The sequence below is a fragment of the Canis lupus genome, chromosome 13 (genome assembly GCF_003254725.2).
Source record: "Canis lupus dingo isolate Sandy chromosome 13, ASM325472v2, whole genome shotgun sequence".
Taxonomy (NCBI): Eukaryota; Metazoa; Chordata; class Mammalia; order Carnivora; family Canidae; genus Canis; species Canis lupus.
The window spans coordinates 10,183,813-10,209,571 of NC_064255.1; the positions used below are offsets into that span (position 1 = coordinate 10,183,813).

Here is a 25,759-nt window from a genome sequence, read left to right on the forward strand (position 1 = left end):
ATGATTTTTCTATCTTTGAAACTTGCGTAGCTCTTTACCTTTATTTCTCATGTGAAACACCACTCTCTATCTTGTATTATAGTAATTACCATACATCATGGTACTAGCATGTGATGGTTGGTACTAGTCTTCAACACCCTTAAAGGTATAATCCTGATTTGATGTATATTTATGTCCTTTATGGACAAATAATAATCATAAAAATAATGATAGTGATGATAAAAGCTAACATTTAGTGGGCACTTAGGCCACTACTATGCAGCAAGTACAACCCAATGTTTTTTTTATGAAGTGAGTTACATTTCAAAATATGCAGATAGAATAGTAGCTATTGCACAAAAGAATAATAATTGAATTTTTTTGATGTATTCATTTGATCATTAAAAAATATTGGAGCACTTGCTATGGCCAGGCTCTGTGCTAAGCACAGAGGAGCCAATTGTAAACAACACAAATGTGGTCCCTGCTCTCATTACAGTCACATTCAATTCAAAGGGACAGATGCCAACACAAGGAAGCAGGAAAACAACAAAGTAAACAGAAAATTAAATACATGAGTGTGAGTTGTGATAAAAATTATAAGGGAAAGGGGTAGGGGTGTGATAGAGAGCAATATGGCAAGGACCTCCTTTGGGTAGGGTGATTAGGAATAGTCTCTCAAGGGAGGGGACATTCCAGCTGAGACCCAAAGGCTGGGAAAGAGGTGACCATGTGAAGGATGGAGGGGGGCGGGGGATGTGGTGTTCTAGGCCCAGGAAGCATCTTGGGCAGAGGCCCTAGTATGGGAGAGAGTGTGGCATCTATGAGAGAGAAAATCAGCATGGCTGGACCCTGGTGAAGAAAAGAGGGGCCTGGAAATGGTGTTGGAAACAGGTAGAAATCAGACCATTCAGGTCATGCAGACAGTTAGCATAAAGAAATAGAAGAAACTTTTAAATGATTTACATCTGAGAAGTGATGTACTCCAAATTACATTTTGAAAATGCCACTTTTGCTCTCTGGCCGTATTACACAGGGACAGTGGAGAAAGTAGAATGGCTCATAAATAGACTAGAGAGCTGTATAAGAGACATGAGCCATCAAGGTTATTGACCCAAAAGTACTTGCATAGTCTAAGGTAGTTAAATTACTGAAAATTTAATTAATATTTATTATATACTCACATAGTAGATTTAGATTGGTCTAGACCAGGATGTGATAGAGGAATATGTTGGTATGTATATGTCTTAGCATAGATTTTCCCCCCACAGTATGAATTATGCTTACTAGAAATAGCTATAATTGGATTTATTAATTTATATTATATAGATAGCTATCAGTGAAAACAAGCAGAATCATGATCCAGAACTGGTACCTCAAGATTAGGATATAAAGCTCTAGCATGCAACCCACATATGCTTTGTTTAAGCGTTATCTAGGCTTTATTGATCATAACAATGAACAGTAAGAAGAGTGTATCATGCATAATACAGTGCTGGTGGGGATAAGAATGAAAGGCTATTAATCTTGAGAAAAGCTAGATAAAATCAATGATTGAATCTGTATAATGCTGGTCAGATTTTTTAGTTAGAAAGATACAACTGTTAAGTTTTTCTGAAATTGCTTCATGAAAAATAATGTATTATTGTAAGTCTAAATTAACTGCTATCCTTTCTTTTAAACTTAGTAAAACAAGTTTTTATAACAGAATTTTTAACGTATTTCTTAGTAATATGGTTTAGTAATTCAAATATATAATACCAATATACTTTAACCAAACTATATATTGACGGTTTTGTAGAATTCAAGAATTAGTATCATGGAATTTTTAAAAGTTTTACTACTTCAGAAAGCAACTCTGATTGTGAATGTTTTCCAGTAGGAAAATATCATCAAATTTATAATAACATTCTCTACAACAATTTGCATTGAGTTGGTTTCTAGATGGTATAGCGACGAAAAGCGGAGACTGCCTCTCCGCCAAAGCAGTTTTTATATCTCCTTCAGTTTAATATAAACTTCATTCTGATTGCAGACCTGCCGTCCCTGATCCCAGCCCAGAGGCTTAACCTCTTTGACTTATCCTTACCAATTCATAAACCATCCTTCTATTCCTCTCTTCACAGAATCTAGTGACCATATCTTCTTTCATGCTCCCCCCAGGCAGTAGAACCATATATAAGGGTCTTTAAATGGACAAAGGATGAGTTTCTTTTTACTTTATACCATATGAAATCTTTTTTAAAAAGATTTATTTATTTTAGAGAGAAAGAGCTCAAGCCAGGGGAGGGGCAGAAGGAAAAGCAGAGAGGGAATCTCAAGCAGACTCCCCACTGAACATGGAGCCTGGAGTGGGTCTCAGTCTCACAATACCTGAGAAATCAAGATTCAGATGCTTAGCTGACTGAGCCACCCAGGTGCCCTTCTACCATGTGAAATCTTATAAGGAAATTAAATAATTTACATTTTAGCCAAAATTAGTGTATCACAATGAGGATTTAGTGAGAGAAAAGGTGAGTCAGATTATCGAAAGAAAGCAAGTTTTCTTCAATGGAGGAAAAAAAAGCTATATGTGTGAGGTCGTGTGTGTTATTATAGCAATTGCACATATTAACTTGCCTACTTAGTGAAATTATAAATTCTCTAATTTGCATTCTATCATCCCAAAACATTTAGTATAAGGAGATGATGATCATTAAGTATATAAAGACAATACTTAATGGAACTATTTCTCTTCTGTTTTCAGCTTATGGTCAAATGATTCTTTCTGGAAATCATCTCGAGAAAATAATTATACCATACCTCACCCAGGAGCAAATGTGGTTATTCCTGAAGGTAAGTCATAAACATAAACAAAATGCCTGTGTTTATGTGATATTAGGATAGATACCACAAAGTTAGCATTCCACCTTTATGCAGCACACCCTAGGGAAAGAGCAGATGTGAAGTGATGGATTCTAGTATTGTGTCCTGGATACCAGACCTAGCCTTCTGAGTTTTATATGGGTTTAAACCTGAATATTAAGATAATAGACATTCTGGGAGAGACAAAAATAAGTCATTGTGTGGGAAAAGGGTTGCAAACTTTGAAACCAGGACTCACTGGTAAGTGTGTCAGTGTTTTTATTTATAATATATAGTATGGATTATGTTATATCTCTTATATTAAAGTATTATTTTATAGGAACATGGGTTGTAGCAGACACAGATATTCCACCAATGGAAAGTCTCACTATTTGGGGAGTTCTCGAACTGGAAGATAAACACAGTATGAGAGCTGCAGAGTCTTCTTACAGAAAGGTTGTTCTGAATGCTACCTACATATCACTTCAGGTAATAAGGAGGGGCATATAATTTTATACCTTTATTAGTAAAATTCTAATATGTTGGAGATTTACTGAAAACAAATTATAGAAAGTATATGTAATCAATGTGAAATAAAAAACACAACTGGCTCTAACCCATGAGATGTAAGCCTCATGTAAATTCAGTACATTTCTGCTGTCCTTTCAACTGGTGGTTACATATTCCTGAGGGAGTAATTATGCTACCTTTTACAGTGAAGTTTGTCCATTTTTATCCTATGTAGAATATTTGTATTACTGTTAGGTAGAGTTAAACCTGCAACTTGCTCCAACAACCAGAGAATCCCTAGGAGTTCTGGAAAAAAATAAAAGATTTTAAATTTTTTCTTTTTTTTAGAAAGTGAACTGTTTCTTAAAATGAATGGACATAGAATTGTGAAAACAGGAAAAGACTAATAAGAATATTTCAGCTGTTTGGAACAATCACCTCATTCTCTCATAAACCTCAGATAGTCTTGAACATGTAACAGTATAATTAGTTAAGTTCTGTCAGTCTTTTATTACTGTTAATTAAAAAGAATGGCCTAACCAAAAGTGATGAAGTATCATTAAAAAGTAAAAGTGGGTAGTAACCTTTCTTTAATAAAACTAGGCCTTTAGTTTTAAAGATATGCAGTATTTTGGTATTTAGATGCATGAGCTTTGAGGTAAATTAAAGTGACGACTGAGTCCTTACCTCAGTTGGGAACTTTGGGTAAGTTATTTGACCACTTATAGCACCAGTTTTCTGACCTATCAAGTGAGAATAATAACAGCAATGCATAGGTTTAGTGTAAAGGTCAAATGATATATGTAAAGCCTTACACATTATGTCTGGCATGGAATCAGCAAGCATTTAGTAGTAGCTGCTATTATTAACAATGAGGACTCCTACTTGTCATATGCAGTGCATGTAAGTGTGAAGAATGTATTTCATATATGTCATGTGTTGCTAAAATAAAACGTGATCTGTCCATATAGCACAAGTTTAGGTGTTAGCAATTTTCAGCTTTAGATATAGCACTGATAATAAGTACCTGTTGAGTCTGACCTTGGAAAAGTCGTTTAAGCTACAGATCCCAAAGTAACAGGGTTAAATCAAGGTCACTTCCAGATACAATTCTGTTTTTTGTATAACAAATTTCACTTTTTGTTTTTTTTTTTTGTTTTTTTTTTTTACTAGAGGAGGCTGCCAGTATCTTCCTAACTCCTTTTTTATGGGCAAAAAACAAAAATTTTTTCTGCTCAATCTTTAACTATTAACAATTTTCTGCTTCACTGCAGGGAGGTAGGTTGATTGGTGGCTGGGAAGATAACCCTTTTAAAGGAGAATTACAGATTGTTCTTAGAGGAAATCATTCTACTCCAGAGTGGGCTCTTCCAGAAGGACCAAATCAAGGATCAAAGGTCTTAGGTATATGTTTTCAGATACTGAAAGTATCATATCGGTTTTGAAAATGTATTTTAAAACATGTAGCACCAAAATACCTGTTGTCAGTTCAAGATGTTATGATATCAAAAACTTACACAGAGGTTTATTTACAGTAAAGGGTTGTAAAAATAAATCAAAAATCTTTTATTAAATCATATCACACTGAAATAGGTATAGATATGTGTATTTGAAACCAAAAAGGAATTTATGGCAAAACTAACATAAATCCCTCTATATGTATATTATTTCATCAGTCTGATTTTCTTTATAATAACTTTCCCTTTATATAAATTTTTTATATATCATACTTTTTCATATTTTAGTGCTTTTCCCTTAAAGGTAACTTTTTTTGCACATTATTACACTTACATTATTAATAATCTGTGGATCAGTTGACTCTACTATCAGTTATCCAGTCACAACTGTTGCTGAACTTTATACTTTCTAGTTGGATTTTTATGGCCTTGGGTATTCCTTTCTAAGCCTGGAAAGAAAAGGAACTGAGAGGGTTTATTTGGTCATAATTAGTAACCACATTTATTAACACAGCTGCATATTAATTGAAACAATGCAGACAAGCACGTACGGAAGTTTCTTTCCCATACTGTTTCTGAAACAGTGACAATCCAAAAAAAGGAACATAAAAAAATGACATCAGAATGATTTTAAGTCTCCACTGGTCAATGTCCCAGGGCAGACAAATCCAATCTTAAAAAATACTTGCTTTTGTTAGTTTATTTTTTTGTTCTTTCAAAAGTAACATTTCAAACAACACAGATGATATCAAGAAAAAATACCCATCTTTCTAATTCTCCACATCATGAGGAAACTTGCATCTATAGTTAGCAGTGGTTCCAGGCCAAACTAAAGAGAATAGGTTTTCTTTCTCAGTTAAGACATATGGATATCTGTCCAGATCAATACTTACAGATAATAACCTTACAGATAATAACCTTTTTAAAGTATATTACCCTACTCTATTAGTATATTATGATTGATTCCATCATTCTCTTTTGATGTACATTAGATTTATTCCAGTTTTCCAGTATTTTCAAATATTATCATAGTAGGCATTCTCATTCACATATCCTTGTGCACTGGCTTTATTTAATTTCTATAGACCAGATTCCTAGAAGTGGGTCAGGGGGTCAAAGTCTTCTTGTAAAGCCCTGAGCAGATAATTCAAGTTCATTCCATTCCTTCTAAAATGTCCAATCACTTATTAAAACATATCAATGTACCGTTTCATTTTATATTAGCACCTAACTCAGTGCTATGTGGTGAATAAATACAAGTTTTTCTCCTTCAGGGGTGTTTGGTGAGCTGGATCTTCATGGAATTCCACGTTCAATATATAAAACGAAACTCTCAGAAACTGCAGAGGCGGGTTCCAAAGTCCTATCTCTAGTGGATGCTGTGGATTGGCAGGTACAGGAAATAGGATGTGGTGGGAACTGAATATACATAGTGGGTCAACTTAAGGTGTATTTCTTATTCTCATGGACATTTTTCTCATAGGATTAATCAGATAAGAAATGTATATTTTGCAGTAGCTTGCACTCAAAAGCTTACCTGATAGCAGGCATTTAAAAATTGGGATCTTAAAGGTCCTTCAGAATATATCAAGAACATTATATATTAGTTATGAAAGGAAAATATGAAAGTTTTTGAGTAAAATAAGTTTATGTGTGTCTTTCCCACATTTTAGGAATACCGAGTAATAGTTAATTGTGTAAAATTTAAAAACTCTGAGGAACTTTTTAAGTCTTAAAGAATATTATACTGACCAGTTTTTAATAAAATATGAGTATATTTGCTTCGATCTATTTAATTTTTAAAAAGTATATTGCCTATGATTTTAATGACTGAATTAAATTTGAGGAAATGCTGAGATGAATAAAAATTTAGAATTCTTAATATCAAACAAGCATATTTATTTTTAGAGACCTCGATGTATATTTTGTCCCTTCTGATAATATCATGTTGCTAATCAGACATAAATTAAATTAGAAATTTTTTTTTAAATTAGAAATTTTTAACAGTTGTTATTAAGAAATAGAAACCTATTTTAAAAATTGTTCTTGAATTTGGCACTTGAATTTTCCAAGGAGGGAGAAGAGATTGTGATAACAACCACAAGCTATGATTTCCACCAGACAGAAACTAGAAGTATCATTAAAATCCTGCATGACCAGAAAATTCTCATTCTCAATGATACCCTTTCCTACACTCACCTTGGTAAGTGGCTGTTCCTTAACTAAATAGATATGTAATTAAAATGTCTTGAAATATTCACATTTTTAGTGCTCTCCTTTATAATTATTCAACAAATATTCAGCAAAGGCTAATGTATAACATCCCTTGAGGTAAGGCTAGTACTTTCTGCTTTAAGCAAGTTTCTAAGTGATTTTTTAAATTAATTTATTTCTTTGAGAGGGAAAATGTGTGAGCTTGGGGGGAGGTGCAGAGGGAGAAGAAGGGGTAGGTAAAGGGGCAGAGGAAGGGGGAGGGGCTGATGGAGGTGGGGAGGGGCAGAGGGAGAGGGACAGAGGGAATCAGAGAATCTCCAGCAGACTAGATGCTGAGGGAGGAGCCCCACACAGGGCTCTATCTCATGATCCTGAGGTCATGACCTGAGCCAAAATCAAGAGTCAGAGGCATAATTGACTGAGCCATCAGGTGCCCCCTAGGTATTTCTTATGCACACTGAATTTTGAGAAAGAGCAAGCACCTTTGTCCTAAATTAAAAAGTATCATGGAGGGAGGGAATCTAAGATGGCGATTATAAGATTATTCAGCATAGTATTTTTTTTTTTTTTTGGTGTAAATAAAAGAAATGCTTTTGACTGCATTTCACTTAATAAAGTAAAAAAAGTATCATGCGGAGAGCTAAGACCACAATGTAGTAGGAGGCCCCTAGGCTCATCTCGTCCCTCAAACAGATAGCTAGTCCCTCAACTAGATAACTGTTCAGTCATTCTGAATACCCAAGAAAGCATTCTGAGGTCTGACAAAACAAAGTTCACAACTAGAAGAAAAGAGGCTATGTTGAGGATGGTAGGAAGTGCGGAGACATGGTTTGGGGGAGAAATGGATCCCAAATGCTATATAGGGGAGGGAGGCCTGGTTGCAAAAAAAGGCAAGAGAGAGTATAGCACAGGGGAAAGAGTAAGGTGAACATTTCCCCAAACCACTGGCTAGAAAAACAGAGAGGCTGTTTTCATGAGTTTTAGCAATCAGCAAGGCTGATTGGAGTTTAAAACTGGAGTTTTAAAGGTCGAGGGCTTGGCAGGGATGGAGCCCTGAGGGCTTTGTCCTGCTCCTGGAGAGAAGGCAGGCAGGCAAGCAAGCCTGGGGGCAGATAGCAAAATCTGAGGAATGCCTAAAATACAAAGAGACTGTTCTCTCGGAGCATTTTTGTGAGAGGTAGCTTTCATGGAGATGCCTCTCTGGGGACAAAAATGCTGCGGGCACCATTTCCCTCCCCGATCCCTCAGCACTGTTGCAGAGGCATGTGTGCAAAGCAGCTCAGCACCAACACCTGCTGCCTAGCCTGCTTGCTCTGAGGCCCACTCCCCTGCACTCTGGTGTGACTGTCTTCCACCAAGCCTTCCTCAGTGCTGGTGCAGGGGGACTTTCCCCTAGAACACCCAGTGCAGGTCCCTGCCCTCACCATGTCCACAATGCCAGAGTTGTAAAAGTCAGCGGGCTTGGCTGGGATAGAGACTGGAGGGCACTGCACTGCTCCTAGAGAGAAAGCAGGCCCACAACCCTGGGGGCAGATGGTTTGGAAACAGTGGCCTGAAAAACACCTGGGATGCACAGGGCGGGAGATTATTTGCTCTTCTGGGGGTGCTTCCCTGAGAGGCAGCGTGCATGGAGACTCCTCTCCAGGGACAAAGGACTGCCTGGCACTATTTCCCACACCCGCCCCTCAGCCTAAACAGGAGCCAGTTGCAGTAAACAGCACAGCACGGACACTGGCTGCCTACTCTGCTTATACCCAAGTTCTGCACCCTTGTGCTCTGCCAGTATGGCCCTTCTCAGTCAAGTGTGCCTCAGTCCCAGTGCAGTGGGCTCCTTTCTCAGAAGACCAGCAGAGACCCTGGCCCACATCACATCTCCCAACCAGAGTTCTGCAGGGCTTCAGTTCTACTGGTAGCGTCAGGTCTCATTTAACAAGCAGACCAGAAAACACCTAGTTAAAAACTCGCCACACTCTGGCCAAGGTCCAAACACTGCCAGTGAAGGCGAGGAGAGTCTCTGCAGATGACTGGCCTGAAGGATAGAGTAGTCAAAACACAGCAGCAGAGTGTGAACAATAAACACCAGAGACACTCCCTAAAGTGCCAGGCCCTGGCCACTATATGACCTCTTCTTTAGAAAGCCATTACTCTAATGAGCAGAACACATAACAAGCTTTTCTAACACACAGAAGGAGACAGAGATTTAGAGAAAATGGCAAGATGGAGGAATTCATCCCACATGAAAGAATAAGATAAGGTCATGGCCAGAGTTCTAAGGGAAATAGATATAAGTGATGTGCCTGATGGAGAATTTAAAGCAACAATCATAAGGATATTTGCTGGACTTGAGAGAAGAATGGAAAACTTCAGGGAGGCCCTTAAAAAGATAAAATAATAAAAAACAGAGATACAATAGTCCAAAAACAATAATCAGAAATGAAAACTGGCAAGCCAAAAACTTGGCAAACCAGAAGAGAGTGGCATGATATATTCAATGTGCTGAATTGGAAAAATCTGCAGGCAGCCATACTCTATCTAGCAAGGCTATCATTCAGAATAGAAGGAGAGCTAAAGAGTTTCCCAAACAAAAACTAAAGGGGTTCATGACCACTAAACCAGACCTGCAAGAAATAGTAAAGGGGACTCTTTGAGAGGAAAGGAGAGACCAAAAGAGATACAAGAAAGGAACTTAAAAATCTCCAGAAACAATGAAAAAATGAGTAATAAAATGGTACTAAATACATATCTATCAATAATTACTCTGAATATAAATTGACTAGGCACTCCAATCAAAAGATATAGTTTGTCAAAATGGATAAAAAAAAAAAAAACATGACCCATCTAAATGCTGTCTACAAGAGTCTCATTTTAGACCTAAAGACCTGCAGATTGAAAGAGAGGGGTTGGAGAAATATGTATCATGCAAATGGATGTTAAAAAAAAAAAAAAAGCTGGAGTAGTGATACTTGTATATACAGACTAGATTTTAAAACAAAGACTGTACCAAGAGATGAAGAGGGGCTCTGGGTGGCACAGTTGGTTAAGGATCTGCCCTTGGCTCAGGTCATGATTCCAGGGTCCTGGAATTGGGCCCCACATCAGGCTCCTTGCTCAGCCAGGAGTCTGCTTCTCCATCTTCCTTTACCCTTCCTCCCTGCCCCATTAATGTACTCTCTCTGTGTCTGTTTCACAAATAAATGAATAAAATCTTAAGAAAAAAAAGGGAGTGGAGAAGGGCACTATATCATAATAAAAGGGACTATACAACAAGAAGATCTAACAACTGTAAATATCTATGCCCCAAACAATTAATAACAAACATAAAGGAACTCATTGATAATAATACGAGATTAGTACTCTACTATTGGGATTTCATTAAGATAAAAACCTTCTGCACAGTGAAGCAAACAGTCAACAAAATGAGAAGGAACTTTTGGAATAGGAAAAGATATTTGTAAATGACATATCTAACAAAGGGTTAGTATCCAAAATCTATAAAGAATATATCAGACTTACCACCCAAAAAACAAATAATCCAGTTAAGAAATGGACAGAAGACACAGACATTTTTCCAAAGAGGATATACAGACGGCTAACAGACACATGAGAAGTAACTCAGCATCACTCATCATCAGGGAAATACAAAACTACAATGAGATACCACCTCACACCTGTCAGAGTGCTTAAAATTAACAACACAGGAAACAACAGACATTTGCAAGGATACTAGGGAAGAGGAACCTTCTTACACTGTTAGTGGAATGCAAACTGGTGCAACCACTTTGGAAAACAGTATAGAGGTTCCTCAACAAGTTTAAAATAGAACTGCTCCATGATCCAGCAGTTGCTCTACTAGGTATTTACCCAAAGGATACAAAAATAGTAATTCAAAAGGATACATGCCCCCTGATGTTTATTGCGGTGTTATCAACAATAACCGAATTATGGAAAGAGCCCAAATGTCCATCAGCTGATGAATGGATAAAGGAGAGGTAGAGGTATATATATATATAGTGAATTATTATTCAGCCATCAAAGAGAATGAAATCTTGCTATTTGCAATGATGTGGATGGAACTAGAGGGTATTTTGCTAAGCGAAATAAGTTAATTAGAGAAAGACAGATACTGTATGATTTTCTTATGAGGAATTTAAGAAAGAAAAGAAATTAACATAGAGGAAAGGACAGGAAAACCAGACTCTTAACTATAGAGTCAAACTATTAGTTACCAGAGGGGAAGTGGGGGGAGGTGGGTTAAATGGATGATGGGGATTAAGGCACTTGTGATAAGCACTGGTTGTTGTCTGTAAGTGTTGAATCACTAAATTCTATATCTGAAACACTCTATGTTAACTAACTGAAATTTAAGTAAAACCTTGGGAAAAAAAATAAAAGGTATAATTTCAGTCTGCCATCTATGTATGTTTAAATATGCAAATCTAATTAATTCACACATATTAGAAAATTATATGGCCTGTGAATTGCAAAGGAACCAATAAACACAGGTATTTTTCAACATTGGTGATAATCTAGCTGTCCGTCTCTTGCAGCTGAAAGATACCATGTTCCTGGAACAGGTCAGAGCTATACATTAGCAGCTGATGTTGGGATACTGAGCAGAAACATCAAAATACTTGGTGAAGATTATCCAGGTTGGTTCAAGGAATCTTTTGGTGCACGTGTCCTGGTCAGCTCATTCACTCAAGATATGATGACATTTAAAGGTTCGTACAAATTTGAAATATAGCATGGTCTCTTTTATGTTTAGTCAATCCTTAAATATTATTCACATTTCTTTTTGGAATCACATGAGTTTAAAAAAATTCAGTGAGTACATTTTAAAGACCTTACTGGCTTTATTCAGTGGTTCATGAATCAGGCAGTATCTGATCTAGCAGATAAAAAGGAGCTCCAAAGAGCTGTGCAAAATGAAAGATTTTTATAGGCAGAGAGCAGGAACATGGGAGGTATACCCGGCAAGAAAACAAATTGGTTATTGCAAGTTTATTTTCCTTTAGGGGATGGCAGGGGCTAGTCAGCATGTTACCTAACTAGTGCTGATCAAGAGATTCCTGATGGGCTGGTTTAAGATTCCATTACGGGGAGAAGAACTGTAATTAAGTTCAGTCTTGGTTTGGTGACATGGGGCTGAGCATAAGCAACTCCCAATTTGGGCCCATTGGCTTGTTTTTAACACAGAAAAATAAAGCCTGGAGAAGGGTTTTGTAAGCCAAGGTGTTGCCCTCCAAAAGCAAATCTGTAACATTTTTCTACTCATTTTATCTTCATAGACAATAAGAATTATCAAACTAACAATAACATTAGGTAACAGCTAGCCCAGCCTCTCACCCAAACAGCAGTTGTTTATAAAAAGCACAACAGATCTGTTATTTTCGTTTGAAGGAAAATTTCAAACATATGCTAAATTTTCAAACACAGAGAAACGTATAATGAATCCCAGTATACCCATCACTAGTTACCACAGTGATCAATTTTGGTCAGTCATGTTCTAACTGTATGACCACCCACTCTCTTTAAGCCCCTGGGTTATTTTGAAGCAACTACATATATTTTTTAATTGAGATATAATTGACATATAGCTTTGTGTAAGTTTAAGGTATATACTGTATTTATTTTGATACATTTATATATCGATATGATTACCACCATAGTGTTAGCTAACACTTCGGTTGTGTCGCATAATTATTACATCTTTTTTTGTGGCAAGAACAATTAAGATCTGGTCTCTTAGCAACGTTGAGTTTACAATATAGTATTGTTGACTGTAATCACCATGCTGTACATTAGATCTCCAAGTCTTATTTATCCACTAGTGGCAAGTTTATACCCTTAACCAACATCTTCCTAATTCCCACTGCCCCCCAGCATCACCCTAGCTCCTGATAATCACCATTCTACTCTCTGTTTTTATGCATTTGGCTTTTTTAGATTTCACATGTAAGCATCATACAGTATTTGTCTTTCTCTGACTTATCTCACTTAGCATAATGCCCTCAAGGTCCATCTGTGTTGTAACAAATGGTAAGAGCTCCTCCTATTTATGGATGAATAATACTCCACGGTTCTAATATGCATCATTTTCTTTATCAGTTCATCCATTGGTGGACACTTAGGTTGTCTCCAGATCTTGGGTATTGTGAATGAAGCAATCATGTTTTATTTCATCTAAAAATATTTCAGTATGTGGGGCACCTGGGTGGCTCATTCGGATAAGTGTCTTTAAAAAGTCTTTAAAAAATATATTTCCATATGTAACTTTCAAAGACTTCTTTAAAAATATCTTGTTTTTTAAAACATTTTAAAATAAAAATGTTAATAATCATTCCTTATCATCAAATGATTAGATTCCCCCAGTCCATTCTTTCTCCTTTCTTCCTTTCTTCTGTCTTTCCTTCCTTTCACATGAACTTTCTTTGTTCAAATCAAGATCTAAATAAGACCATGTGGCCATTGATTATGAATCTTAAATCTCTGATTCATTGATCTCTCCTTATAATTTATTTATAAAAGAAACTAGATCATCCCTTCTACAGTATTTCCAACAGTCTGGAGTTTAGTGATTCATCTCTAGAACATAAGCTGTTCCTGTCTCCTTTATATTTTCTTTTTTTAAATATTTTATTTATTTATTTGACAGAGTGCGTGTGTGAGAGAGAGAGAGACAGAGAGAGTATGAGTGAGCGAAGGGGCAGAGGGCGAATCAGGCTCCCCACTGAACAGGCAGCCTGACGCAGGACTCAATACCAGGACCCTGGGATCATGATCTGAGCTGAAAGCACACATAACTGACTGAGCCATCCAGGCACCCCCTCCGTTGTATATTCTTTCATAGGTAGCGTAGAAGTGTAGAACTAGAAAACTGATTGTACTCCGACTCTATTTTTAGGTAAAAATTCTTCATAGTTGATGGTGTATTTTCCCATTAGTAGACACATAATGTATGATTATTTCTCCCTTTGTGAAGTTACAGGCATTAATGATCATTGCCTAGATCTATTAAATCACTGAGGTTTAAAATGGTGATATTTTAATTCTACCATTCCCTCCTCATTTATTATCTAGAATATTTCTATAACGAGAAGCTTCCCCAGTCAACTATTTGACTACCCTGAGAAATAGTTTATATAGGAAATGTAGGGAAAATGCTTGATTCTTTCCTATTATGAGCTAGTTTTTGAAATAGTGAGTTGGTTTCCAGCCATTCTCCAAAAGTGACAAGCATTTTTATTTTTTTGTTTGTTATTAGTGTCATTATGAGCTCTCCTCCTCACTCATAATTCTGCCTATTGCATTTTGCAACAACTCTAATTTTAGAAAACCTTTATATTGAAGCAAGCAGCCATCCCACTATAACTTCCTACCTTTTGGACATAATTTGTCAACGGGAGCTTAACTGATGATGATAACAGTAATGATGATCCTGATATGATAGTCCAGGCACTGTGCTAAGCATTTAATGCATATTATCTCATTTAATCCTCATAGTGCTATGCATAGATATTGTCCCCTTTTAAAGGTAGATAAATAGACTGTTAATGGGTTGAAGTTGCTCTGACGTTGGATACTAATCCACACCTGTCTCACTTCAAATCCCATAATGGATGCTATTCCTATGACAACCTATGACAACCTTTCCTTGCTTTTAGAAATTGTTTTGTGATGTTAGTAAACATCTATGGCTTGTGTTGGTCCAGACGGTCTGTGGCAATCATTTCCTCTCTGTCTCTATCTTATTACTATATTTCCCACTGTACATCCAATTGCTGGCTTATGGATTTTGAGACCATTCTAGTAAACTCTAGTACATTTTCCCCTTCTAATACAAAGTAACTCTTCCCCAATGTGTTATATTAAATATCAGTTTTTGAAATGAATAATATACCCTACTGTTTTTTACCAGACATGAATCTCTGTGCCTCCATTTTCTTATATTGAATAAAAGAATAGTGAAAGTTCCTAACTCACAGGATGCTGTATGAGAATTAAACCGCAAATTACCTTTTAAGCACTTGGCACAGTGAACTCTCTCATGGATAGCTATTGCTGTTATTACTACTCTATGAAATTGCCTCTTGTCACCTCAGTGGTACCTATGACAAACTGATGAGCAGATACTTGGTAATGCATATTCTGGAAAGGATTATGTAAAGACAATGCCCTTGAAATCTCTCTAGAGCATCAAAATTGAACTGTCAGGTAAATTATCTCTTTGCTTTATGTCATGCATTCTCAACAGGAACAGTATCACTACCAGGGGGATGAAAACTGGATCTTGTGGGGCAAAAAAACTTAGATAAGCAATAGTTTGTGGCCCTCCAAAGAGCCATCATACATGAAGAGATATATGGTATATTTGAGGTACTGAAATTTCATGGGGAGGGGAGGCTATCAGGAAAAAAGTCTAAAAAGGCTCTTCTGGAGGTCAATGAAAGAAAAGTTTAGGAACACTGCCTTATTTGGATTAAAGGAGCTAAGAAAAATGAATGAGATTTCCGCAAAAAAAGTCGAAATCAAATTTGTAATTTGGAAAACTACAACTCTTGTAGCTTCTCAAAAATTTGTATTCTGTTTCAAGAAAAAAAAAAAAATGTTGTAACTCTTCCCTCCCTGCCCTGCCAGGAAATGCAAGGATAAGTAATGTGGAATTTTATCACAGTGGTCAAGAAGGCTTCAGGGATAACACAGATCCAAGACATGCTGTAACATTTCTGAACTTAGGACAGGTTTGTACTTGAATTTTTCCATATGTTCAAAATAAAGTATTTTGACTTTATTTTCATTTAGCTTTCCTAAAAAGGTATATCTTAGAATTGCTAAGACTATATGATCTAATATAACTTTCTTAGATACATTTCCCATCAACTTTTTTAGACTCATAGCAGCATCTGATTTCCCCCTTTCACACATGTATTTAAAGTCAGTAAAAACAAAAAGCAGAAAAAAGAGCATAGTGATGAAAGAATTAAAGATCTATATTATTTCAGAACTCCACTTTACTTTGCAGTGATCAAAAATATTCCCAAGTAGTTTCTATTGATCAAAGTAAGGATTGCTTCCATTTCTCAAATGAAAAGCATGTACGTATATCTATGCCTCTGTCAAAAGTGGGAACATAGATGTGCTTAGAAGGCTAGTGATTTGAGAATAAAATGAGAGAGAATATATTTTTTATGGAAATAAAAAATAATTTTGCAAGTTTGAGGTTACAACCCCAAACCTACTCATTAACTGGTTCCTACAGACATTTGAATTGTAATCCCCTGACTAGAGTATCAACTTTTGTAATTAAAAAAGTCCTTGCTCATCATATAATAAACTGTTCTGAAAGATAATTTTTAGTTTTTTAGTATTTTATAGGTAATGATAGAAATACAAGTGCATAGAAGAGTACTTCAGAATTTTTTATCTGCAGTTAAATCTGCATTTTTCCTTTACTTAATCATAAATTGAAGATATATAGACATTTCTCAGGATTAAAAGATCTACAGAGAAATCATCTTCTTTCATGGAACGTGAAATGAGCATTTTACTTGTCACGATTTGTTTCCTGAAAATCACCTACTTCAAATTTTTTCCTTAAATATATTTTAATTTTATTTTAAAATGTTCACTGAATTCTTATGATTTGTAGATTCAAGAACGTGGCTCATCTTATATTCGAGGCTGTGCCTTTCACAATGGCTTCTCCCCAGCAATTGGTGTGTTTGGGACAGATGGATTAGACATAGATAACAACATCATTCACTTTACAGTGGGGGAAGGTAGGATGATAATATTCTTATCCAAATAATATGCTTTCTGAGACAGTCTTATCTGAAGACTGTAGAGCCATGCTGTCCAATTGATCTTTTTGTGAGAATGGAAATGGCCTATATCTGTGCTGATATGGTAATTACTAAACTGTATGTGGCCACTGAACACTTAAAATATGTCTGCTATGATTGAGGAGCTGGATTTTGAATTTTAATTGTACTTAATTTATTTGTAGTTACCTTACATTTAAGTAGTTACATGTGGTTATGGTTATCTTATTGGACAGTACAACTCTAGAAGAATTATTTATCAGATCATGATCTTGTGTGAATTATCTAATCACTGATAGTTTAAATTACTATTATTTTTCTTACCATGACACTTAAAATACTCCCCACATATCAATCAAAAAGATTATTCACAAAGTTTACTATTTTATAGAAGTTGGACTTGGTTTTAGGAAGTCATCTTTTCTTGAATATCTGTATAAAGCAAATATTTGTATAAAGCATAATACAAACTCAATGTGTACAAAATTGATGTATGTGCTTATTAAAATCTGAGGTGGATCCTGTGAATATTTAACAGGCACCCCAGAAGATTCTAAAACAAGTAGACTATTAAAGAAGTAGAGTTCAAAGGGCAAACTCTAAAATTTAAGAGGTTGATTTGTCAGGCTCAAACTAGAAAAACTAATTTTATGGAACCATGAAAGACATTCCCCATAGTACTCATTACCAATTTGTATGTATTTTAGGGGACTTTGTTCATTTGTTTTTGCAGGCATAAGAATATGGGGGGATGCCAACAGAGTTCGAGGGAACTTGGTTGTACTTTCTGTTTGGCCGGGAACCTATCAAAACAAAAAAGATTTAAGTTCAACTCTCTGGCATGCGGCAATTGAGGTAGGGGGATTTATAATTATGCAAAATAATTACATAGTTTTACAAGAGTGCCCTAAATTATAATTTTTAATTTCTTTACCAAAGATTATTACTGAAAACTGTTTCTTTCTTAGGTAAAGATTGGTGCACTAATAAAATGAGCTAATGAAAGGAGTGAATAGATTTTCTTAAGAGGTGTTGTGAGCTTCCATAGCCTTTGAAATGTTCTTGGTGTTGATGTCCAATGGTTTAAATGGTTTTTATTTCCTTGCTTCTCCAACATTAATTATCACTTTCAAGTTTTGGGGCAGGGTCTCCCTGCTGCTAATTGACTGAGTGCCTTGCCCATATTGCTGCTTAACTCTGAATTTAACTTCCTTCTTTATAGGGAAAATTAGAATGAGAGCACAGCATCTCTAAAATCCCTTTCTCATCTAAAAGTCTTATGACTTTCTATACAAGGTTATGTACTCTTCTCTGGCATGACTAGTTGGATCCTTCTTGTTTCCCACAAAGTTTCCTCAATAACTGCAGGCCATCAGGTATATAGGATGAGATTGCAGGCAGGCCAAGTAAGTACAGAGAAAGGGTCTGGAGGACATATCGCCCCGTCTTGTTTTTATTCTACTTGCCTATGCCATAGGAGCCAAAAGGAATTTAAAAAATAGCTCTTTTGGAAGATGGGATAAGGATTCAGTTTTGGTTTTGTGCAACTTTTAATAATCACCTTAAAGTAAAACCGTGAAAGCCTGAAATGTGGTATATGTTTATGATAACACTTTCTTTCCATCCTATTTATAGATGTGAGAATTTAATCCAATGTCAATTCCAGATCTTTAAAGTTTTCTGTCTCTTTTCTGAATTTCATTTAACTCTATTCTCTTATCATAATATTTAAAACTAAAGGTGCTTAATACTTTAAATGGTTGAAATTTTGGCTGCTTCGCTGACACCAAAGGCAAGAACTAATCTTCTGTGCTCTAATCTTCTGTGCTTCTGTGTTTCATTTTTTGCCACCTCAACTGGACTCATAAAGTAAAATTATTTAGTGACTACCTAACACTCGTGTTCAACCAGTTTTTCATACAGCAGATTTTATTGAAAATAGTAAGTGCTTCTGTTGACTGTTATGGTCCACTATAGTCACCTTAGTTTTTCTCTTAATAAATCAAACTGGTAACATAATATAAGCAATACTGCAATTTGTCTATGGCTTAGAATTATTGAGTGACACCCAGGGGATTGTGTGACTGAAATAAATCTCTTTTCTAATGAAATCTAAGTGTCTAGTGATGATTTTACACCAAGAACTTAAGGTAATTTCAATATTCCATTTGTAACATAAATTTGTAATTTCAATATTCCATTTGTAACATAAATTTGGATTGAATAATGAAATGAATTTTTCTCCTAAAAGTTAGTTATAATTAGTTTTCCAATATATGTTGCATACTTGCTTTCATTGTACAGTTCTGTAAGAGCCTGACCCGTAGCATTTTCCTTCTCACTGTACTAGATAAACAGAGGGACCAACACAGTCTTACAAAATAACGTTGTGGCTGGATTTGGAAGGGTAGGATACCGCATTGATGGTGAACCTTGCTCAAGTAAGTCTTTGGCACAGAGTCATTCTAAAACTAGGAAATATCTTGTTCAAATTTGTTAGAAAGAAATAATTATTGTTTGTTAGTTCAATGTGTAGTATCTCCTCCTCCAGGACACTGAAAGAACTCAACATACTAAATTATTGGAAGATACTATTGTGTCTAAAGAAAAAATAAATAGGCTTTTAAAGATAACTTCCCATGTTTATGACCCAGAAACTCTGGCAACCACTTCAATTCTTTATGTGGCTGCTGTTGGAACAGTGATACCTCATTCCACTACCACTTTCACAAAAGCAACACTTCTAAGCATAAAGCTGCATGTCTGTAGGGATATGACATTATTTCATGCTTCCTCTTCAGAGGAATAAATGCTCACTCTTTGTGCCTTAAAACCTGCAAGCATGAAAAAGTCAAAGGACATGAACAGATAGTTCTCAGGTACATTTCTCTCTATTAGATGAGTAAAAATAAAAAATTAACTGAACAACTACTCTTTTGGCAAGGCTGTAGGGAAACTAGAACATTTACACATTGCTGGTTTAATGACAAAACAGTATAACCCTTACAGAGGGGAATAGAGCAATAGCTGCCAAAGTTATAGGAGCATTTGCTTTTGGCTCAACATTTCCCTTCTGGCAGTCTAACTACCATTTGCCTCTATAACACTTATAAAATGATTTGTGAACAAGGTGATTCATCACTGCATTGTGTGTGCTAGCAGGAAACTGAAAGCTTTCTGTGTCCAGTAACAGTGGACTAGTTATATAACTTTTAGTTCCAAAAGCCAGACTTTGGAACACCAGGCCCCTCTCAAAAAGAGGGAAGAAGATACATACTGATATATTGATATGGAGAGAGAAATCCACAAGATATTCTAAAGTGATAAATGGAGATTGCAGAACAATATGTGTGTGTGCATATGTATATGTATATGTGTGTATACACACACACACGCTCTCATTGTACAGTTCTGTAAGAGCCTGACCCGTAGCATTTTCCTTATTTTCTTTATATATGTGTGTGTGTGTGTGTGTGTGTGTGTGTGTGTGTGTGTGTATATATATGTTTTCTTTATGGTATGTTTTGTGGAAGAAAGGAAAGAGGTATATATGGTATCTGTGTTTACATAAAGTGACACAGAGTTTGAAAACAAAATAAAAAGCAAAAACAAAAAAGGTGAGTAGTAATAGGGTGACTTATTCTCATATAGCTTTTTATAACCTCTTGATTTTTCAACTGGGAAAATGAATTATCAGATAAAAAAAAAAGTACTAGAGCTGCAGGCTTTACCTCTTCAGAAACTTAGAGGAAATAGGATTTTCTCTGAAAACCTTATATCCCTTGTACAGCTGATTTTTTTTTTTAAATCTCAGTATAGTTATTTTGAGATTCTTTGAATCAGCAATTTTTTCTGGGCTTAAGCTAATTTTATTCTTGTGTAAAATACATTTTGAAGGAGTAAAACAACTGCCAACAAATTTAACTGATTCCTTGATATATGCTCTTATTAAATATTTTAGTTCCCAACAGCTTTAAGATTTTCTTTGACTAAAATTTTAAGATATATAATTTTTCTGCAACTTCTTTGAAGTGTTGTCCTGGATTTTTTAAGTCAAAATATGACCTACAAATATGAATATTTACTAATATGTAAATATTATGTAGTATGTAAATATGACTATATTGATATTCTTAAATAATTGAGAGTATTTATAAGGAAGTTTGGGGATGCCTAGGTGGCTCAGTGGTTGAGCATCTGCCTTTGGCTCAGAGCGTGATCCTGGAGTCCCGGGATGGCCGGATGGCTTTCTGCATGGAGCCTGCTTCTCCCTCTGCCTGTGTCTCTGCCTCTCTCTCTCTCTCTCTCTGTCTCTCATGAATAAATAAAAATAAAATCTTAAAAAAAAAAAAAGAAGTTTGATACTTAAGAGAAATTGAAATAGGAGTCATTACTGAGGAATTGAGGGGTTAAGTTACTGGAATGGGATACTAACTTCCAGTCAACCTCCCAGGCAAGTGAGAGGCTAGGAGCAGGAATCTGGGAGGTCAGGGAGGAAACTGAGGCCCACACTGGGTCCCAGGGGAACCACTGAGTGGAACCAAGGGAAAGATGTGCAAACAGCTTCTTATGGAGGAAAAAAAAAAACAAAAAACAGAATCTAGGCAGTTGACAAGTAAAATTTCAATCCCAAAGTATTAGGAAGAAAGGAAAATGAATAAAAGATAAGAGGAATTCAGATATCAAGAGACTTGGCCAAGAGAGCTGGTACTAAGTAAACTATAGGGGGTGATGCTGCTCTTTATAGGGAATCCTCCAATGTATGTATGGTTAGGGGGGAATTCTTAAGATTGCTAATCTGATTTTGACATAAGTAAAGTTTCATAAAAATCCATTTCAATTTTCCTATATATTAATAATGATTATAGCTTCTATTTATTGAGATACTTTATGTGGGTTATTTCATTTCATTTGAGACTACTCTAAATTAGATGTTAAAGCTTTTTATATTTGAGGAAACTGATGTCTAAAAGGTTAAACAATGTTCCCAAGATCATACACCCATTAGTTCAACAGATATTTAAATGAGCACCTATCTCTGCATTACCTTCTAAGCCCTAGGAATATGGTGGTGAGTGAGGTAGACACAGCATTTTCTCTCATGAAGCTTACATTCTAGTAAGAGAGAGGAGATGAATAATTCATGAATAAGTAATATTAAAATATCAAATGAAAATAATTTTAATTGCCATGTGAAGGAAGTGAGGTGTTACTTTGAATCAGGTAGTCAGAGAAGGCATACTAAGAAAGTGACACTTAACTTGAAAGTGGGATGACCAGAAGGAACCAACAACAAAAAGGTGTGGAGGGGAAGCATTTTACAAACAGCAAGTGGTATCATTGTGTTTCACGTTTACCTAAACTTCATGCACTTTCACATGAAATTCATGTTTGATCAGATAGAGCAAGTTAAGTATGCTAGCTAACAATTAAACCAAACTTTAAAAAAAAAATTTCTTTAAGGTTTTATTTATTTATTCATGAGAGACACAGAGAGAGAGGGGGAGAGACACAGGCAGAGGGAGAAGCAGGCTCTATGCAGAGAGCCTGACATGGGACTCGATCCTGGGTCTCCAGGTACATGCCCTGGGCTGAAGGTGGTGCTAAACCTCTGAGCCACTACCAAACTTTTGCAAATGAGTGTACACTCATTCTAATGGTAAAGGGACAAATTAGACAAGATTAAATACTAAGTAGAGTAAGCCATAAATGTTTAAGCCATAACAATATTTAATTATCATGTTAAAATGTGCATAAGAACCATATATTTAATTTTAAAAATTTAACTGATACTGCTTATAAAGCTCAAGGACAGGACTTGTGATATTAATTCTCTGTTTTCATATTTCCTTACAAGGTCAATCTAATCCCATGGAAAAGTGGTTTGATAATGAAGCACATGGAGGTTTATATGGTATTTATATGAACCAGGATGGCCTTCCTGGATGTTCTCTTATACAGGGATTTACCATTTGGACATGCTGGGATTATGGAATTTATTTTCAGGTAAATGTGATTGAAGATAGTGCTTGTTTGTCTTGTTTTATGATTGTATTTTGTACTATGTAAACTACAAGTTGTTTTACAGACCACAGAGAGTGTGCATATCTATAATGTGACTCTGGTTGACAATGGAATGGCCATTTCTTCCATGATTTACATGCCAGCTGCTGTATCTCACAAAATTTCCAGTAAAACAGTACAGATTAAGGTAAGAAATAAATATAGCCACAATAAGGAGAAAGGGTAAAATTACTGAAGTTCTGATAAGAATGATCTCCTTGACTTCCAAGCCCTGCAAATCCAAATCTCTTTGCCTTTGTTCTCCTTGTCTTCTCCTGGGAAGTGCTTTAGCCTTCCTCTCCTCCCTGATCCCTTCACCTCTTCTTGTTTACCACTTGCTAATCTTGTCACAGTTAAAATTTCAGCCCATCTATGAAACCTTTCCTGATCTAGCTTAGGCAGTATTGACACTCTTTCTTCCTTTGGTTCCTGCTGGTCCCTGGGCATATTTCTGTTACAGAAATGTAACATGTCATCATACATAATAATTTGCCTGCCTGTCTTCCCCTTCCCAGTTTGATGGTCATTACTCTCAGGGTGTAAAGTCACATCCTTTTCATTTTGGTTTTATGAATGATCCCTTCCTCAAACTTAAAGGTTGTGTTTTGCTACAGTGGAATTCAATATAATATTTTCCTTTAGGAAAAGCTATTCTTTAAGCTGTCCTGTTTGAATTTTTTTTTAAATAGAGCTCATTAATTGTTGGAAGTAGCCCTGGATTTAATTGTTCTGATGTCCTAACTAATGATGATCCCAATATTGAACTTTCTGCTGCCCATCGGAGTGCCAGACCTCCATCAGGTGATAATTTTAGAAATTTAATTTTGGTGTTATGAGTGCATATTTGAATTTTATTAATTTTATTTCTTTTATAAAAGGTGGGAGAAGTGGGATTTGCTGGCCTACCTTTGCTTCAGCACATAACATGGCACCCCGGAAACCCCATGCAGGAATCATGAGTTACAATGCTATCAGTGGCCTTTTGGAGATCTCAGGCAAGTTTAAATGTAGCCTTGATAGATCTAACTCAGTGAAGTTCTATAAAGAATATGTAGAATATAGCTAATGATATTTCACTAGTAAAAAAAAATAATGATTTAAATGAATTTGCCTATGAATCTGCTCAATATGAGAAGCAAAGAAATCAGACAGAAGTCAATTTCAAGAATGGTTCCCTGGCAAAATTTGTATATGTTTAAGAAGTGACATTTAATTTTCCTTCTGAAATAACAGAAGAGACACTGGTACAGTGATTTAATGTTAGTTTCTATAAATTGTAAAAGCCCTTTTATATAAGTAGGGTTATATATTATTATCTCTTTTTACAACTGAAGAAATTTAAACTCGTGTAACCTAGGAGCTTAGTAACATCTATTGGCCCTACTATCATCATGTTCACTTGTTTCTTTAATGCTTCTTCCACAGTTGCTGCTCTTTGGTGATCATTAACATGCCCTTTGTGCTTACTCCCATAGACCCGTGCAGTTGCTTTTCCCTCAGGCTTCATTCTATCCAGTCATCCAGTCTTGTTCCCTCTAGACCCCTGACTAACTAGCCAAGTCATTTTTTCTATTTATCCTTACCTCAGACCACTTCTCTCTTCACCCAAAGTGGATCACCCTGTGTCCTACTCAGATTTCTAGTCCATAATAGGATTTGCCCACACCACACTCTTTCAAGGCCATCCCACGTGAGGCTGAAATGTATTAAATAATAGGTTCATTCCTGGGCACCTGGGTGGTTCAGTCTGTTGAACGTCCGTCTGCCTTCGGCTCAGGTCATGATCTCGGGGTCCTGGGATTGAGCCCTGTATCCAGCTCCCTGATCAGCAGGGAATCTTCTTCTCCCTCTGCCTCTTCCCCCACCTGCACTCTCTCTCAAAGAAATAAAAAAATCATAAATATATATAAATATATATAATTATATATAGAATAGATATATATTATATATATAATAGATTCATTCCAATAGCCCATTTTTAGAGAGACTTTTGACCCTTTCTTCTACAGTTGGCCATGACATTCTTACAATTCTACTTCACTTAAACTGGAATATTGTTTTTTCCAAACTTAGAAAAGCCACAGCATAGGAGAATGCCCCCATCCATACTGATACTCTCTCTTATCCAGCTTTATATTCTTCCCCCCTTGATCTAACACCATCACAGTTTACTCTTAGCTATACATATTTCTGCTTCCTGCCAGTCCATGTTACTCAGTTCTTGTAGTTTCTTTGGTATATAATTCCTCTTCTCCCAGAGCAGGCTTAGCACTTCCCCAGTAAGGCCATGTTGAGAATCGACCAGACTTACTGTTCTGTTTGCCAGAAGGGGAAATGGGAACAGGTCCTGAGAAAGACACCTGTCTTTTGAGTTTCTTTTTTGAGTTCTTGTCATGAGTTCAGCAAGTGGGGGAGGGGAGCTATTCTCTAATAAGGGAGAGGTGGACCACTTATGTAGATCTGGAACATTCAAGGAGAACCCAGGGGTTCAAGGTTCAAGTTCATCTTTCCCTATATTCCCATCCTAACTCAAGGTTCCATTCCTTTTCTATAAGAGCCCTGTCTTTGATGTAGGAGTCTTGCCAGGGCTGAGAATTCAACCTTTTATGAATTCTCTATTGGTTTTGTGATCAGATCCTGAGGTTTGCTTTGAATTTGTGATTGGTCACCAAAGTTTACAGTTTCTTCAAAGCATCGATGGTGGTCAATAGTCACCTATTTCTAGTTTCTTTGTAACCACTGTTTCTCCAGTACCACTCAAATGCCAAATTTACTGTATGAGCCAGAGCATTTCCTTCCACCTAGATGTGCTCAGTTCACCACAAATGAAGTCATAGTAATTGCACTGTTGTGGCATTCTAGGGACTATTA

General features: G+C 36.2%; 1 protein-coding gene across 4 annotated transcripts in view; it reads left to right on the plus strand.

The window, feature by feature from the left end:
* Positions 1–25,759, plus strand: part of PKHD1L1 (PKHD1 like 1) — a 147,541-nt gene that overhangs the window by 95,023 nt on the left and 26,759 nt on the right. For all 4 annotated transcript variants that reach the window (XM_025451092.3, XM_025451093.3, XM_025451094.3 and 1 more), the window contains exons 54-67: positions 2,726–2,814; positions 3,164–3,312; positions 4,608–4,737; positions 6,065–6,183; positions 6,864–6,993; positions 11,552–11,725; positions 15,642–15,745; positions 16,654–16,783; positions 17,559–17,680; positions 19,176–19,266; positions 22,683–22,831; positions 22,914–23,036; positions 23,578–23,689; positions 23,767–23,883. In XM_025451092.3, the coding sequence (XP_025306877.3) occupies positions 2,726–2,814; positions 3,164–3,312; positions 4,608–4,737; positions 6,065–6,183; positions 6,864–6,993; positions 11,552–11,725; positions 15,642–15,745; positions 16,654–16,783; positions 17,559–17,680; positions 19,176–19,266; positions 22,683–22,831; positions 22,914–23,036; positions 23,578–23,689; positions 23,767–23,883 (1,739 nt within the window). The remainder of the gene's footprint in view (positions 1–2,725; positions 2,815–3,163; positions 3,313–4,607; positions 4,738–6,064; positions 6,184–6,863; positions 6,994–11,551; positions 11,726–15,641; positions 15,746–16,653; positions 16,784–17,558; positions 17,681–19,175; positions 19,267–22,682; positions 22,832–22,913; positions 23,037–23,577; positions 23,690–23,766; positions 23,884–25,759) is intronic.